This window comes from Schistocerca serialis, chromosome 1, assembly GCF_023864345.2.
Source record: "Schistocerca serialis cubense isolate TAMUIC-IGC-003099 chromosome 1, iqSchSeri2.2, whole genome shotgun sequence".
NCBI classification, from domain to species: domain Eukaryota; kingdom Metazoa; phylum Arthropoda; class Insecta; order Orthoptera; family Acrididae; genus Schistocerca; species Schistocerca serialis.
In genome coordinates this window covers 1,028,394,597-1,028,411,119 of record NC_064638.1, presented here as the reverse complement: position 1 = coordinate 1,028,411,119, position 16,523 = coordinate 1,028,394,597, and the positions used below count along the sequence as shown (strand labels likewise).

The following is a 16,523-nucleotide window of genomic DNA, read 5'->3' as shown; positions in this document are numbered from 1 at the left end:
TTTATATGCATGAGATTCATAAGTTTTGCCACAAATATTGCTTTTCATCAAAACTGAAAACAATGTTGATCCAGGAGAGGTAGAAGATGCTCAAGAGAAGAGAAAGAATAAAAAATATACACAACTTTCTAAGTAGCACAACACTTCATACAAAAATGGAAAGTCTGAACAGTTCAGGAAGGAGGTATAACAACAGTGGACGAAAAAGTGTCTACTGCTGTTTCAGCATCATCCTCTGATTCTTTCCTTGTTCTTTTTCTTTGAATACAAAACATTTCCAAGATGACTGTATTCTTCGCCACTCATGCTTAGTTGTGCTTCAACACAGAACTTAATTTACGTTATATGTAAAACAGGGAGAAAATTCTACTCACCCTAGATTTCTCCAATAATCCTGAATCTCTTCTTAAGAAGCGGCCAAATATTCCTGATGAATGTTCAGAACCCCAATCTTCTGACTGAAAATAAAGTAGAACGATCTATATGGTCTGCATTCAGACATGGTAAACAGGTTAGATGGCACCCTGTGTATAACTGTATGAGGTGCATTTCATGCATTAAAATTTTGATGTGAGAAAACAATGATTATATGAATAGGCAAGTTTTATCTGTGTTGATGAATATACATTCACAAGATATTAGTTTCACACAATGTGATTCTTACTACTCTGCTTCTTAGTATTAACTGCACTTCCTAGTTGGAATATGATATGCTCTTATAGCCCATTTAGATCCCATGACATAAAAGAAACCTATTATAACTATAGTTATTAGTTTTATTATTAACCGTAGAGACAACTGGTGTTATTTATATATGTAATTTTGGTTTGTATCATTTCACAGGCAAAAATTTTGCTACGGAAAATTTCAGTCTATTGTCAAAATGACACCTGCTTGAGTCACTTCATAGGTACCCGATAACCCAAGTCAGCTTTTTCTGCCTGTGTTTCTGTATGATGATGCACAAAATTTCACTTTACAAGCACAAATTAACATGGCAAAAATGTTAACTTTTGGAGCGATGTTAACTTTTGGAGCGAGCAAGAAAGATGAAAGTGTTTCAATAAGAAAGTGTTTCCATGTACTCAAGGCAGAAAGAGCAGGACAACAACACAGACAATGAACAATGAAATCTTAACAGGGGACAAAATTTGAAGAGGAACAGAAAAATATATGTAGGTGTGTAACAAAAAGAGAAAGTAAAGAAATGTGAAATAGGGAAGCGGGGTTGGGAGGGAGGGCAGTCAATGTCATGCGATGAGGAAGTGTTCTTTCTTATTTACATTTGATACTGTTCATACTTTGTTTTGGGTGCACTCAGTATTGTAATTTATGCTAATATAGAAAAACAATGATTTATCCACAAAGCATAGCCTGTGAAAATTGACATAAACCAACATCAGTAAACGGCAGAAGTTCAAAATCAACATGTCAAACTAAAGCATTAAATTGAAGGAAATGTTGCTGACTGATGTCCTTTTCTTGATGTTTCTTTGTAAAAGCAGTTCTTGAAATGAAATACAAGGCAATTCAAAATAAATGTACCAATTATAAACAGCTATTACTATTTAATGCAAAGTGATACATCGATAAGCATTATAGAGAATATCAAAGAAAGTTAAAAATTTTTATCATTGTACAAAAGCAGTGAACTGGAGGTTCGTTTATTTTTAAATCTACCTCTTTCTGAATGGTGGACTATAAGTACTGGGCATGATGATACTGTGTTCTTCTCCTGGCCACCTAGATCTCTAGACCTGTTACTGGTGAATTTCATTTTATGGGGTTATGTAAAATTCCTTGTTTAGGTGTCTCCTTTGCAAAAAACAATTCCAGAAACCAAAATGCATATTTCTAATGCATCCATGTCAGCCACCCTACATATGCTTCAGAATATATGGTGTGAAATGGATTACTGCTTACATGTTGTCCATGTGATCCCAGGGAAGACCTACAGGGTATCTATGAAGAAAGTACAACAATTTTTGAACGACAAGGGAGATGAGACTTGTTCTTTTGGGCTTTGTGTGCCTATTTCCAAAGTTACAACTGATATATAGAGCTGATGAACATGCAAATGTCACATGAGGTTGTATTAGTTGTAGAAATTACAAGTAAAATGTAAATTTCGTGTGACTGAGGCCTCCCTTCGAGTCTTTCGACTTGATGCCACTTCGGCGACAACACCCAGTCCCTGAGCGGAGAAAATCTCTGACCCAGCCAGGAATAGAACCGAGGCCCTGAGAATTGACAATCCGTCGCACTGACCACTCAGCTACCAGGGACAGATGAAATTACAAGTGCACGGAATTATCTAACTTGTTACAATATGAAATGTCACAAAAAAATAAATTTATAAAATTTCAAAAAAATTTTATGTTAAAAAGAGAAAGTTTGGATAGAGGTGCTGTAGTTATTACTGATATAAACTAGTGTTGTTGCAAAGATGACCTTAGTTTTCAAACAACTGCCACTTACATCAGAATATTGCAGCATAATGTAACTGAACAATGGAAACTCCAGGCAGGAATATCACCGATGTAGGAAAAGACATTTTGCTACTTACCATAAAAAAGGACATGTTAAGCTACAGATAGACACAATTAAAAGACGTGTAGAGCTTTCGGCCACAACTTCCATCAGCAAAAGAGAAACACACACCATTGCTCAGCCACCTCCAGCATCTCGTGCCAGAATGTGACTATCATGTGAGATGCAAACAGCAGTGTGGACGGGGAGGGGAAGGGTGAGGGATAGTAGTGTATGGTTGGGGAGAGAAATGGAGCTGTCAGGTGGAATGTGCAGGGACTAGAATGCCAACAGGTGCAGCATCAAGAGGTTGTGAAGCAGGGAGGTGGGGGGAAAAGAACAAAAAAAGGAGAAGAGTGGGAAAGACTGGTGATTGTGTTGACAGAGGGCAGCAAACAAAGAGCAGGAGACAAGAATGGGGAGGAAATGATAGGGCAGAGGAGGTGGAAACTGTTTGGTGGAGGGTGTGGATACAGTATGTTACCACAGGTTGAGGTCGGGATAATTACTGTAGCAGAGTTGTAAGGATAACTGCTATCTGCATAGTTCAGAAAAGCTGATGGTGGAGGGGTGATCATACAGATGGCTTGGGTAGTGAAGCAGCCACTGAAATCAAAGATGTTATGTTCAGCTGCATGTTGTCCCGCAGGGAGGTCCACTTTGATCTTGGCCACAGTTTGACATGGCTATTCATCCTGGTGGACAGCTGGGTGTGGGACATACCAATATAAAAGCTGTGCAATGATTACAGCAGAGTCAGTAAAAGACATGGCTGTTTTTATAGGTGGCCTGGCTCCTGATGGGATAAACCTGTGACAGGACTGGAATAGGAAGTGCTGGTTGTGTAAATTGGGCAGGTCTTGCACAAGGATCTTCCACAGGGATATGATTCTTGTGACAAAGGATTGGGGTTGACAATGGCACAGGGATGGAATAGGATGTTGTGGAGGTTGATGAGAAACTTGCCATACACAGCAAGAGTGTTTTTGTCACTGCAAATATTCTGTTCCTGAGTGGCCAGGCTGTATGGGAGGGATTTTGTGGTGTGAAAGGGATGGCAGCTGTCAAAATGCAGGTACTGTTGGTGGTTTTAATGTGGACAGAGGTGCACATGGAGTCTTCAGAAAGGAGGTGTTCAACAACTAACAAGGTGGCACGCTGGGTTGAGCAGGACCACAAGAAACAGCTGGCAGAGAAGGTGTTGAGCTTGCGAAGGAATAAAGATAGGGTGTCTTGGCCCTGAGTCCGCGTAATGAATATATCATCAATTAAACTGAACCAGACTAGGGGCTGGCATTTTGGGAGGCTAGGAAGGTTTCCTCTAGATGACCCATAAAGAGGTTGGCATAGGAGGGTACCATGCAGGTACCCATGGCTGTGCCATGGATTTATCTGTATACCTTCCCTTCAAAGTAGAAGTAGTTGTGGGTTAGGATAAAGTTAGTAAGGTGTATGAGGAACAAGGTAGTGGCTTCAGAGCCTGAAGGACATTGGGAAAGGTAGTGTTCAATGGTGGTAAGACCAGCATTTGGGATGTCGGTACATAGGGAGGTGGTGTCAACAGTCATGAGTAGGGATCGAGGAGATACAGGGATGTGGATGGTGAAGAGTCAGTGAAGGAAGTGGTTGGTGTCTTTGGCATGTGAGGCTAGATTATGGGTAATTGGTTGGAGGTGTTGGTCAATGAGGGCTGAAATTCTTACAGTGAGAGCACAATAACCAGCCACAATGGGACATCCAAGATTGTTGGGTTTGTGGATTTTGGGGAGCACATAGAAAGTGGATGTGTGGGGTGTCATAAGGGTGAGGAGGGAAATGGACTCAGGGGAGAAATTCTGGGAAGGGCCTAAGGCTTTAAGCAGGGATTAGAGGTTGTGTTCGACTTCTGGGATGGTATCACTGTGGCAGAGTTTACAGGTGGAGGAGTCAGATAACTGACGGAGGCCTTCTGCCAGGTAGTAACTGTGGTTCATAACAACAGTGGTGAAACCTTTGTCTGCAGGTAGGATGATTAGGTCAGGTGCAGCTGAACATAACATGCTTAATTTCAATGGCTGCTTCACTATCCAAGCCATCTGGATCTTCCCTCCACCACCAGTTATCTGAACTGCACAGACGGGTGTTATCCTTGCTATACATCCTCTGCTCCCATAATCATCCCAGGCTCAACCTATGGTAACATATTGTCCTCACATCCTCCAAAATTTCCACCCCCTCAGTACTATCATCTCCTATTCTCTTTGTTTGCCGCCCTCCACCAATGCACCCGCCCATCCTTCCCCACTCCTCTCCTTTTCCCCCCTACCTCCCCGTCCCACAACCTCCTGATGTAGCACCTGCTGGCATTCTAGCCCCTGCACACTGTGATTGACAGCATTCATCTCTTTCCCCACACAGACACTACTATCCCTTCCCCTTCCCCGTCTCCTGCAAATTGCTGCTGCATCCCACGGAGGTGACGGTCACATGTGCATGAGGTGCGCTTACTTGTGGGTATGAATGATATGTGTTCCTCGTTTGCTGATTGAAGGCTGTGGCCAAAAGCTCTAGGTAAGTGTCTTTTTAATTGTGCCTGTCTGCACTTAACGTGTCTTCTTTATGGTAAGTAGCAATATGATGTACCTGGATAGATAAAAAAATCTGCTCACCAAGCAGTGGCAGGAGAACACACATACAAAGAAAAGTTATTCTTCTGGCAGAAAGGTTAAAGGGGAAGCAAGAGGGGGAGAAGGAAAAGGACTGGAGAGGTTTAGGAAAAGGGATAGAGTTCGGAAAAGTCACCCAGAGCTCTGGGTCAGGGGAGACTTGCGGGACAGGATAAGGAATACTTGCATATGTAAAGCCTTAAATTTATTCTGTTGTAAACATGATACACACCCTAACAGATCCCTGATCAGGTGTTGTCCTGCCCTCAGCTTTCCCTTGCAGCAACTCCTCAAAAACCCTGTTCGTTATTTCATCCAATGTTGGACCTGATTTTGTTTTGTGGACTGCATCATTCTTCCACACTAAAAGAAGAAGGAAGAAAACACTTAAATACAACAATGTTGGTATCAATCAAAGACTATTATTTATATCTCACATAAAACATTGGTCAGAATTAATTAAAAAGGGTTTTGAAAATCCACATAAATCCACTTTAGCGAAAGATGATCACTGACATGAGCATTTAACAAACCTTCGGCACTTCTTGTCAGAACTTGCAGACGTTGGTTGTCAACTGCTAATACTGGTAAATTTAATTCTAGTACTTCATTTTCACTCATCTAAAAATTGGAAAATAGATGGAATTAAAAGTGGCGAAACGAATAAACACTGTAATTCAACATGTAGGTCTAATATTCACAACATATTTCATTTTTCAAACTAAGTCATCTAGAACTCACAGCAACTGACAAAATAACTTACAAGACAGAGTGTAACAAGTTCCACATTGTAGCCATATTTATGTAGAATTGGCCTTAGAACTTCACCAAGAGATTTTGAAGATTTTGCTTTCACACCCACTGTTTTTCTGTTGGGTAGATCGAGTCGAAATGAAACTTTCTGCTCCACTTGGACTTCTTTTCCACCAAGAACAGATGATTCTTCATCCAATGGTACAGGCTATATAACATCAATAGCAATAATTAACACACACAATACCTCCACACAACATACAGTACATTAGTACAATAGAAATACACGTATAGCATGTACAGGACAATTTTCACATTATTTGGCTCTCAGATCTGCGTAAATGCGTAAATGTTCATTGTGCCTTAACTGTGTGACCAATTCTTAAATTTATTGTACAATATTTACACTCCTATGAGCCCATTAGAATAAAAATAAAAAAACATGAAAGGCATTCTTTTCGAAATGCCTAATATTCTGATGAGCTATTACAGCTTTGTAATGTAGATCTTACTGTGTTGTAACAAGACACTCTCTAGTGTGATTAAACAGCAGCAGCTTAATGCAATAGTAACATCGCACAGCCACAACAAACTGGACTTTGACAAGTTCATTTAGACATTTAATATTTTTTACTTATATTTTGCAAGGTTTGGTGAAATAAGTGCTCTTCACCTGCCATGAGCTAGAGGAGAGTACGTGAAAGAAGATCCCCGACAGTTGCAGAGGGCCTGCTTCACGTGTCTACCTCAACCAAGCACGTAACACAATTTTGTGTATATCTCTTACAGCAATGCCTCAGAGTATTCACAGCTCTATAGATGACTATTCTTTTTGCCTGCTGCAGTTCATGCTTCGCAGCTGAAAGCCAGCAAGAGCACTGCCAGCTGTCGGGGATCTTCTTTTGCTGACCCTACTGTAGGTCCTGTGTCCTAAGCCTTATTATCTTAGGGAAAAAAAAAAGATAATTTAAAAATACAATATTCATTGCAGAAGAATGTTATAACAACAGTAAGTGACGACACATAATAGTCTCCAGACATACATTTCACAAACAGTTTTAAAGAAATCTCTTAAAAGTGTAATTTGTTCCATTTCCAAATATTGTTGAATCCAATAGTAATCTAAAATTAATAAACATGCTTCAGTTTGCTTTTCTGTCAGATATATGAGTGGGTCACTCCTGTTACTATCAAACTCCATACTCTCAACAATCCTACAAAATGGGTTGTAGTTGGAAAGATTTCTTTAAAAGTTCTTTTTTTAAAATAAACTCAAGCATTTTTCAATGTTGTATTCATATATTACATGACCCCAGTCCACCAGTTTGCATGAATTGTGTCATGTGTATTAAAGAAAAACACACACACACACACACACACACACACACACACACACACACACTGGGCCACATTTTGTATCATTTGAATTACCCATTTCTACTATTGCCAGAAGTCATCTTCAGATCTAAATTTAATTACTGTCAATCACAGGTTGACATAACGACATGCAAGAGTCAAAAACTGTTAATCTGAATATATATAGAAAGTGACTCAGACTTTGTTTGCCATTTTTGTCATATTAAACGTGGTCATCATGGTGCCTTCAGACTTTATGTCTTCAATTATGAAGTGTCCTTATTTGTGAATTACAAAGACAATAAACTGAATATACATCCTATACTACATGTAATCAAGAAATCAAAAAATAGCACAACAAATAAAAATTTGAGTCATTCTGTTTGCAAAATGAGATGTGGCATTTCAAACATATAATACAGTACTTTTAATTACTGTGTCACTCATTTCCATTCTGTTACACCGAATCAGGAAAGGTAAAATAAAGATATTATCCTGTCTCTATTGTACTAAGCAAATAGGCTTAACAGTAGGAAAGTTCCCTTCTCTGAACATATTAAGATGTATTACTTTTGAATGCATTATGGGAACAGCAGTGATCAATGTCTTATAAATATTTACTATTAAAAACAGTCTTGATCACGATTTATTTCTCAAGAGTAGTGATTCTCCAACAGAAAGAGGTTCCTACTCAATGGTCTGAAGATGACCACAGTAGTGGTCAAAACTGGCCACCTTGATAAATAAATCGTGATCAAGACTGTTTTTAATAGTAAATATTAAGATGTGATGTGGTGTGTGTGTGTTTTCTAAATATTAAGATTTGTTTCAAGTGTTTTCTTTATTAAGAGGATTTGATTTTTACCTTCGTTGAATTTCCAACATACACCTCAAACGACGAGTAATGAAGGCCTCTTTTATCCAAGAGCCTCTTAACCATGTCTTTCACATTTTCATGCTTTCTTGTCTGGACAACTGTTGTTGCTCCATCAGCGAGAATCACACGACATAAAGTACATGTTTCACGCTCTCCTAGTTCTCCTGATGTTACAGACTGTAATGAAACATACAACATAAACCAACTGCAAACCGAGCAAGAAAACTATTATTCTTTTACATTAAAAAGAAATTATTAACATATACAATTTTTGCTGATAGTATAGACTGTGTTTCTTTTGTGCAATAATATTTTTTATCACCAGTAATAAAAATTGCTGCATTATAACTTGAAATCAGTCTGATTTGTAACTATTAAAGAGACAGCCATCAACACTGAGAAAGGAAGATGACACAAGATTCATCATAGGACCAAATGAATCTTATCTGTGGCAACAAATTAAAATGCAGAAAGTTCAGTTTTATCATGAATCAATGTGGTGTATGTATCTTGAGCCAGGTGAGGTGTTTACAGTCCTTAGGCTAGAGGAAACCCATTTCTAGTCTCCATAACATACAGATGGAGATATAACTTTGTTTGGCAGAGGTAATGAGGTTGTTCTTTTTGCTGATGCAGAGGGAAGCCACTTTTGCAGCTATAACACTTTCGAAAAGTGCAATTATAGCAACTTGCAATTAGAAGAAAAATGAATTCATATAAAGATTATTAATTACTGTGTTGTATTAATCTGAATACAAATGAGGAAAAAAAAGGCTTTTTCACCTGTCTGCTAAATGAGCCTCTAAGTGCAAGATCCCATGAAGCTAGGGATGATCTACTGCTCGTAACATCACTTCGCACAGAAACTGCATCTTCTGTCTCCCTCTGCTGATTTATCATTCTCATCTTGTTGTATTCAGATTCTCCTCGGTCTTTCGATTTTGAACGATTCTTGCGATGCCATGGCAACAATGATTTACGCCGCCGATCTTCTGCATCACTGCGGCTCTTCTTCAACTATTGAAATGTTCAACATTGCACTTCATAAAAATTTACGAGCTTTGTGACAGAAACTTGTACAAAAATATTTATAATTAGAACACAATCAAAGAGGGAACTAGTGAAAGGAGATTGATCTAGGGTAAAACAGTAAAACAATTTGCAGATATGAATTCTACTATAGAATATTATATTTAAAAAAGGAAATTATGTCTATTTCTCTACTGACATTAATGTAGTGTGAACAAGATGACCTTAAGGCTTTACTAACTTACAAGGGGAACTAATGGAATGCTTTGTCCTCCTCGTTTTTTCTTAAGCAGTGTGATAAATCCCCCCCCCCCCCCCCCCCCTCAAAAAAACACCTTGAAGATGTCGTACATGAAGATTAAAAGATTTCCTATCAAAGCTGAGTATACAACATTTCTATCTCATTAATATATTGACTGGTATCTGAGTGTGTAATGTAATAGGTTTATAGTCACGAAGCCATTATTTCAAATCATGCTACCAGCATATTTATTTTTTTACCTGTTTTCAGATTTTATATATTTTAACAAATGTCAATGTTAGTTTACAAATACTGAATTATAATTTTTTATTAAAAATAATTTATCTTATTTTTAATTATACATGCAAGAAAATTCACAACAAATTGAAATTTGGTATAAAAATGCGAAACAACAAGTAGAAAATAAAAAAACTTTTTTATTTCTAGAGATTTAATAGGGTTGCTGATGTATATAGTTCTTCCATTTAACAAAAGAGATTTTGCATAACTCTATCATATTTAATTTACTTCCATATGAACAATTATTAAAAATAAAAAATATGCTACCTTTATTGAGACATTATGATCCAGTACTTGTACACTGAAATTTCTATTTGTTAATAAATATGTAACTAAAATAAAAGTAAAATAAAAAAGTTGCTACTGCCAAAATCTGACCGAGCAACTTCACGAGTACCAATTCATTATACTTTTCACTCAGATTCCACTAAATACATTAATGAGCTGAAAATGTTTGATAGTTAACAGGACAAGGTGGTTTTTCCCAGATTTTATTTAGAATTCCCTCATATTGCTGTAGGTAATGTGTGTCCGGGCATGATCTCCACACCCATAATTATAAAGGATATCGAAGAGGGCAGAGCAGCCCATGAAGCCCCCTCATCAGTGTAAATTAAGATTGTTTAAACAATTGTTACTGAGCCCCATTTTTCACCATGTAGTTTGTTAACAGTCGAGTCACAAAACTGAGCACTATAAATAACAATAAAAAATACGGTTAATGTCAAATTATTAACTTTCTCACTATTCTCTCCAATTGTTTCTTCCCTTTCCCGCCTAGTAATAGAATCGTTATTCTGAATTTAAAAAAATAAATCAAAATACAGAAAAAAAACTGCCAGGTTATTTACTGCAGATGAAGGAACAATAAAAATAAGAATAAAGATTAGAAATACATATTAACAGACACAAATGTATCATAAATGTTGAATTTAAGTAAATAAAATGTTGAAGGGAGGGCATGCAAGTGCAAAGCTGAACAAAAAGCTACTGCAATAAGTGAGTGAGGGAATATGACTATGGGAAGCATGAGGAAACATAGGGATCAAGTAAGAGGGACAAGTAGCCATTAGAATAGGTATTGTGTTCAGCTGGTCAAGAAATGTTAAGTAAATTGGCTCTGGTCAACACAAAGAAACTATCGCTCTGAAGTGATTTGAAGAACTACGTAAAAGCTAAATCTACATGATCAGATGGAGGTTTGAAGACTGCAACAAATGGGGTATAACAATAACATTATAATTAAAGTCCTTATAATTAAAGTGCAGCTACTCATGGATATTCAGTGTGGGCTTAATTATCATATGGCAGCAAAACTTGGTAGATATGTTAAAGCATTAATGCAGAACCCATTTAAGCTGGAAGAAAAATTAGTTCCAATTGTGGCCACGAGGTGCAAATCTGGTGCTGTACACTGTATGATGGTATGACATCCATGCTGTCATTTGACAAGCCATAAAATGAGTGAACACTACAGCTTTTGAGAAGAGAGACCATGCACTGTCAGTGAAACAATTATATGTGAAGGGAAGCTATTACAGTGCTGCATTGAGACTATCGGCGACTGAAAGGTCTGAGTAGGGCATGATGTGATTATATGGTTTAAAGAAGATGATAATGAAATTCAAAAACACGGGTGAGCTTGGTGTGACACCTGTACAAGGAAGGAGTCCTATCCGGGTGGAAGTTATTGACAAGCTTACTGTTGCTGAAAATGATGCCGCACCATGTGCTCCGGGTAGTGGTAATGTTTGTGCAGTGTCATGAGAATTGATCATCCCATGGTCAAGGGTACGAAAAGTTTTGTTCCCTATTTTACACTGGTTTGCATAGAATATTTAGATGATGCAGCAACTGAAATCCCATGATCTGCAGCAATGTTCCAAATTTGCTGTTTGGTTTCTGACACGGAGATGTTCCCGGGCAACATTTTATGGGGTGATGAGGCACATTTTACACTACAGCGTGCTGTGAAAACACAGAACTACTGAATCTGGGGTACTGTTAAGCCATCTGGGGTACTGTTAAACCACGAGTTGTGCTCAAAGAGCTATTTCACTTCCTGTGTGTGATTGTGTAGAGCGGATTAACAAGCATCTTTATTCTCTCTTTGAAGAGAATGCACCCACGAGGCCTGTCAGGTGTACCGTGATATCTGCACGTTATTGAGACCACCTCGAACAGCATGAAATTCCTGTTCTGGAAGAGTGCAACTGTGTGGAAACCACTGTTTTCATTAAAGACGGGGCAACACCTCAAGTTGTTCGCCCAGTGAAAGATCTGCTTAACGCAATCTTTCACGAACATGTTACCTCCAGGGGTTTTTCAAATGCATGTCCCACAAGATCAACCGATCTGAATCTATATGATTTTTGGCTATGGGGATACCTAAAAGAATGCATTTACCAAGAACATGTTCAGTCCCTACTTGACCTGAAGGCCAATATGCGGCAGAACATTGCTCAAGGTTCCACAGCAACTGCTGTGAGCAACTACTGATCACATCACTTTATGGCTGCAGCATCACTTCAACAGCTGCAGTTTAATTATAACCAATCGGTAATAGTGTTTCAAACACAGTGAGTTCAAAGGAAAAAAAGTCATACCACACGGTAAGTGCAGTAAGCAGACAAACTGTTATTGTTGTGTTTTAGTGCAAGCTCTGACACTGTTATCCAGTGAAATGGATTGCCTACAGTGGGACACTGATAAGCAGATGTTGTAGCAAAGAGAAAACAGGGACAAATCTTGCTGGTGTCCTTGATCAGGTATATTCTCACCACTCATATACCGAGAACACCACCAAAAACTACTCAATTCATTAGCGTCATTTTTGTTCATACATATGGGGGGAAAGGCATTGCCATGGACGGATCTTGGGTAGTATGCATTTCCGCCGCTTGAAGTGCATAACACAACTCATTGCCAGTTCAGTACCGCTTCTGTTGTTCACCTGCTTGTTCTGTTCATCTGCAGTGATTTTTTTTTGGTTAGTGCTGTTTTGTTCTTGTTTTATTTTTTATAATGGCAAATTTAAGTGAACAACATGCAGGTGTGAAATTTTGTTTTCTGGTCAGTAAAAATGGTGCTGAAACTGTTTTAATGTTGGAAACAACCTACCAGGATGACACTATGGGAAAAACTCAAGAGTATGAGTGGTTTGCTTGATTTAAAAATGGCGACATGTGATGGCAAACCTCGTTCTGGACATCCATCAACTGCCCGAATCAACGAAAATAATGAAAAAATTTGAGAGCTTGTGCTCACAAACTGTCAACAGACAAATGATTAGTGAGTTATCTTGAAGCTTGGTGTTTGTCAAAAAAGACCTGATTTGTGGCACACAGGAGATTGGTTCTTCCATCATGACAACACACCTACACACACAGCCATTTCTGTTAGCCAGTTTTTGGCAAAAAGTGGCATGGTTCCGTGCCCCATATACCTTACTCACGCCAGTTTTTGGCTAAAAGTGGCATGGTTCCATGTCTCAAGCACCTTACTCACCTGATCTGGCTTCGTGTGACTTTTTCTTATTTCCACACATGAAAAGGGGCACGAAAGGACACTGATTTGACAACATTGAAAAAGTCAAAAAAATGAGGGAGGGGCTGTCAGCCATTCCTAAAGATACTACAAAAAATGTTTGGAACAGTGGAGGCACTGGTGGGACAAATGTGTTAATTGTAATGGAGAGTATTTTGAAGGGGATAAGGGTGTTTTGTAAAGAATTTGAAAATCTATATTTTTAAAAAATAATTCTATGTTTTTTTTTGGTATTCCCTCATACATACATAAATAGAAACAAGTTTTATGTGATGGTTATTTAGCTAAGACTGCAACTAATTTTCAAATGTTCATATATCCATCTCCTATGGGACATGGGACAAGGGCTGGTCAGTATGTGAGGATTCATGGTACCATCTTCAGCTACGTGTTTTTAAAATTTCTTTATCCAATGCAACTGGTTTCAGTGTTACACTGCACCATTATCAGTCCTTCATTAGCCAATAATTGGATAGTTGGGTATAGATCCAATTATTAGGTACTGACAGTCTGATGATGGCACAGTGTAGCACACACACCGGTCACATTAAATTAAGAAATTTTAGAAACACACGGCTGAGGGTGGTATCATTAATCCTCACCATTTTCAAACATATCGAAAAGACCATTGTATGGCCACCTAGTGGCTGCTTTGTGTACAACTAAGTATCCTCAACTGCCACCAGGCACTACCCATGTCTGATCTCAATCGTTCTCTGGCAGCAGCATCTTGAATGTGGTAGTAGTTTGAGCCACCTCTAAAGTTAACAATACCAGAATGTGGAAAACAACATTTTGTAATTAATTTTGTGTTATGCTGAAAAAGACTGCTTTGGAAACAAATGCTGCAAGATCTATGTAGAGCTAATGGCGAGTCAACAATGTCTTGTTCTGCATGTTTCCAACAGCATAAAGCTTTCAAAGGTGGAAGAGTGAGGTATGAGGCGAAAGGAGGGGATAGAGCCTCCACCACAGTCCTTAGTGACAACAATCAACTCTGTGGCAGCAATCGTGCACGAGGACTCTCAGGTGAATGCTAGAAAACTCACAAAAATACTGGAAATTTCAAAATTTCAGTGGGAAGTGCTCACACTATTTTAAGGACCATTTAACATGTCATGAGCGCGAGCTTGCTGGATTCCCAGAAGACTGACAACAGCTCAAAAACAGAACAGAGTTGATGTTTTATGGAAATATTGTGTCAACTTTGAAGGGGACAATTGGCAGAAAACCAACAACAGTGCTGATGAATTTTGCGTCTAGTGTTACAACCACGAAATGAAAACACAGAGTACAGAAGCAGGTTCAAAAGGGGCAGACTTGGCCAAAAAAAAAACATGAGCCCAGAAATCTGCCAATAAGGCCTTAGTGAACACATTTTTTTGGTTATTGTAGCACCGTGTACACACATCGAGTTCCGGAAGATCAGGCAGGAAATGCAGAGCACTGCGAACACTGATAAAAGATCATATCCAGACGAAATGGAGGGAACTACACGAAAAATGGAAGGTGCACCATAACATGTGGCTTTATGATGCAGTAGCTGTTATGACAAATACAGCCAAGAATAATCAATTATTGATAAAATTATTTACTTGGATAGATAAAAAATCTGCTCAACAAGAGTTGGTCCCCCACCCTGTATAGTCCTGCTCTTGCCCTCTGCAACTTTTTTCTTTATACTAATGTGAAATAGGATCTCAAAGAATGTCGATTCAGTTCCAAAAATAATACACTGAAGGCTTTAGAGGTGATTTTGAAGTGGTTGTCAAATGGATTTGAGAACATCTTCCTCCTATAGAGCTCTGATCTTGCCCCAAACAACTTTTTCCTGTATTCTACTGTGAACAACAAACTCAAACTCAAAGGCTGCAATTATCAACAAATGTATTGGAATATGTCTCAGAAGTGGATGAGAAGATGGGACAAGTGCACTGCTCATAACAGTGACTATATTGAAGGGAGAAAATATTGATTTTGATTGATTATATAGTAATAAAGCTTTTTCAGCCCTAGCCTCAAGTCATTGTTGAATGACCCTCGTAGTTATAATCAAAAAATGGAACATGAACAACACTATTCACATGGCAAGTAATTTAATCTTCCACTATATGTTTACCTTGGTGCGTGTTCCGCTTGGTGAACCATCACCCTCTGCTTTGGGCTTCAGCTGTAAACCTGAATCTAGGTCTTCACCACCAGTGTACGGCAGCTCTTGTCCTGAGAGCTGTCTCAACAAACACTCCTTATAAAGCTCAGACTTGATGAAACGTGGGTAGCTGTCAAATTTCATAAGGTCAAAAATTTGCTTCTGGGCCTAAAAAGAAACCAAAAATGATTACATTAAGATTACACACAAAAAGTACTGTAGGAAAAATATAAATCTCAGAATTCTGTACATAAGCTTCACAAATCCTGTCATTAACACTTTGACTGCTGGGGACATGTTAACTCGTCATGCCTCGCCATTCCCCTGGCATGCCCAATGTGTCTAAGCGCAGCCCTTGGGTTTCCCTGCAGTGCTAAGGATGCCTATTGTGCCACCAGCCTCTTCACCGCTAGGGATGAGTTTAGGCGCGCTGAGTCACAGCCTCCTGAGCGCGAGGGACATGTAAACACAGAGTTGTCCTTCCACCCTGTTCTTCCAGTAGATGTTCAGTAGTCTGATAGTCTGACTGTATAGTTCAAGAGTGTGTATGTGTTTGTTGCTATGTTCCTTCTTAGCAGAATTCGTCTTCACTTCCCGTGTTTTAGTCAGTTTTCTACCAGAGAAATGTCATGTCGCTGTAGTTGCACAGATAGAGAGATCCTGGATACGCTCACTAGGAGCGACAGTGAGTGTGAATTATCTGATTTTGCAAGCAGTGATGAGTCTTCAACAGACACTCAAAGCTATAGTTCTTAGCCCTTTACATCAGAGGGGAGAGCAAGAATTACAGTCAGCAGTTCCTCTGAGGAATCAGAAAGTGACAGTGAAGTGGTTTGGAAAAGAGCGCACTTAAGTGATGCGTTTGACTGGAAAGAAACCGATTTCCATCTGTTAAACCATTACTTTGATGACTCAAGTTCAGGACACAAATGTCAACTACATACTGACCCAAGCATTCTTTCATTTTTTGTGGTATTTATGTCTGAAGAACTGTTGCAATTTATTGCAGATGAAGGAAATCTGTTTTTGTGTTTACACCAGAAAAAATTTTCCAGAATCTGTGAATTCATGACTGTCAAAGTGGAAAGACACTGGATT

The 16,523-nt window shown here is 38.7% G+C and overlaps 1 protein-coding gene across 7 annotated transcripts in view; it reads right to left on the bottom strand.

The window, feature by feature from the left end:
* The window catches only part of LOC126413773 (regulator of G-protein signaling loco), a 244,224-nt gene that overhangs the window by 12,933 nt on the left and 214,768 nt on the right, over window positions 1-16,523 (bottom strand). For all 7 annotated transcript variants that reach the window (XM_050083293.1, XM_050083294.1, XM_050083292.1 and 4 more), the window contains exons 4-10: window positions 15,396-15,593; window positions 8,944-9,177; window positions 8,149-8,337; window positions 5,938-6,135; window positions 5,708-5,795; window positions 5,407-5,537; window positions 375-458 (exon numbers count right to left, since the gene is read on the bottom strand). In XM_050083293.1, the coding sequence (XP_049939250.1) occupies window positions 375-458; window positions 5,407-5,537; window positions 5,708-5,795; window positions 5,938-6,135; window positions 8,149-8,337; window positions 8,944-9,177; window positions 15,396-15,593 (1,122 nt within the window). The remainder of the gene's footprint in view (window positions 1-374; window positions 459-5,406; window positions 5,538-5,707; window positions 5,796-5,937; window positions 6,136-8,148; window positions 8,338-8,943; window positions 9,178-15,395; window positions 15,594-16,523) is intronic.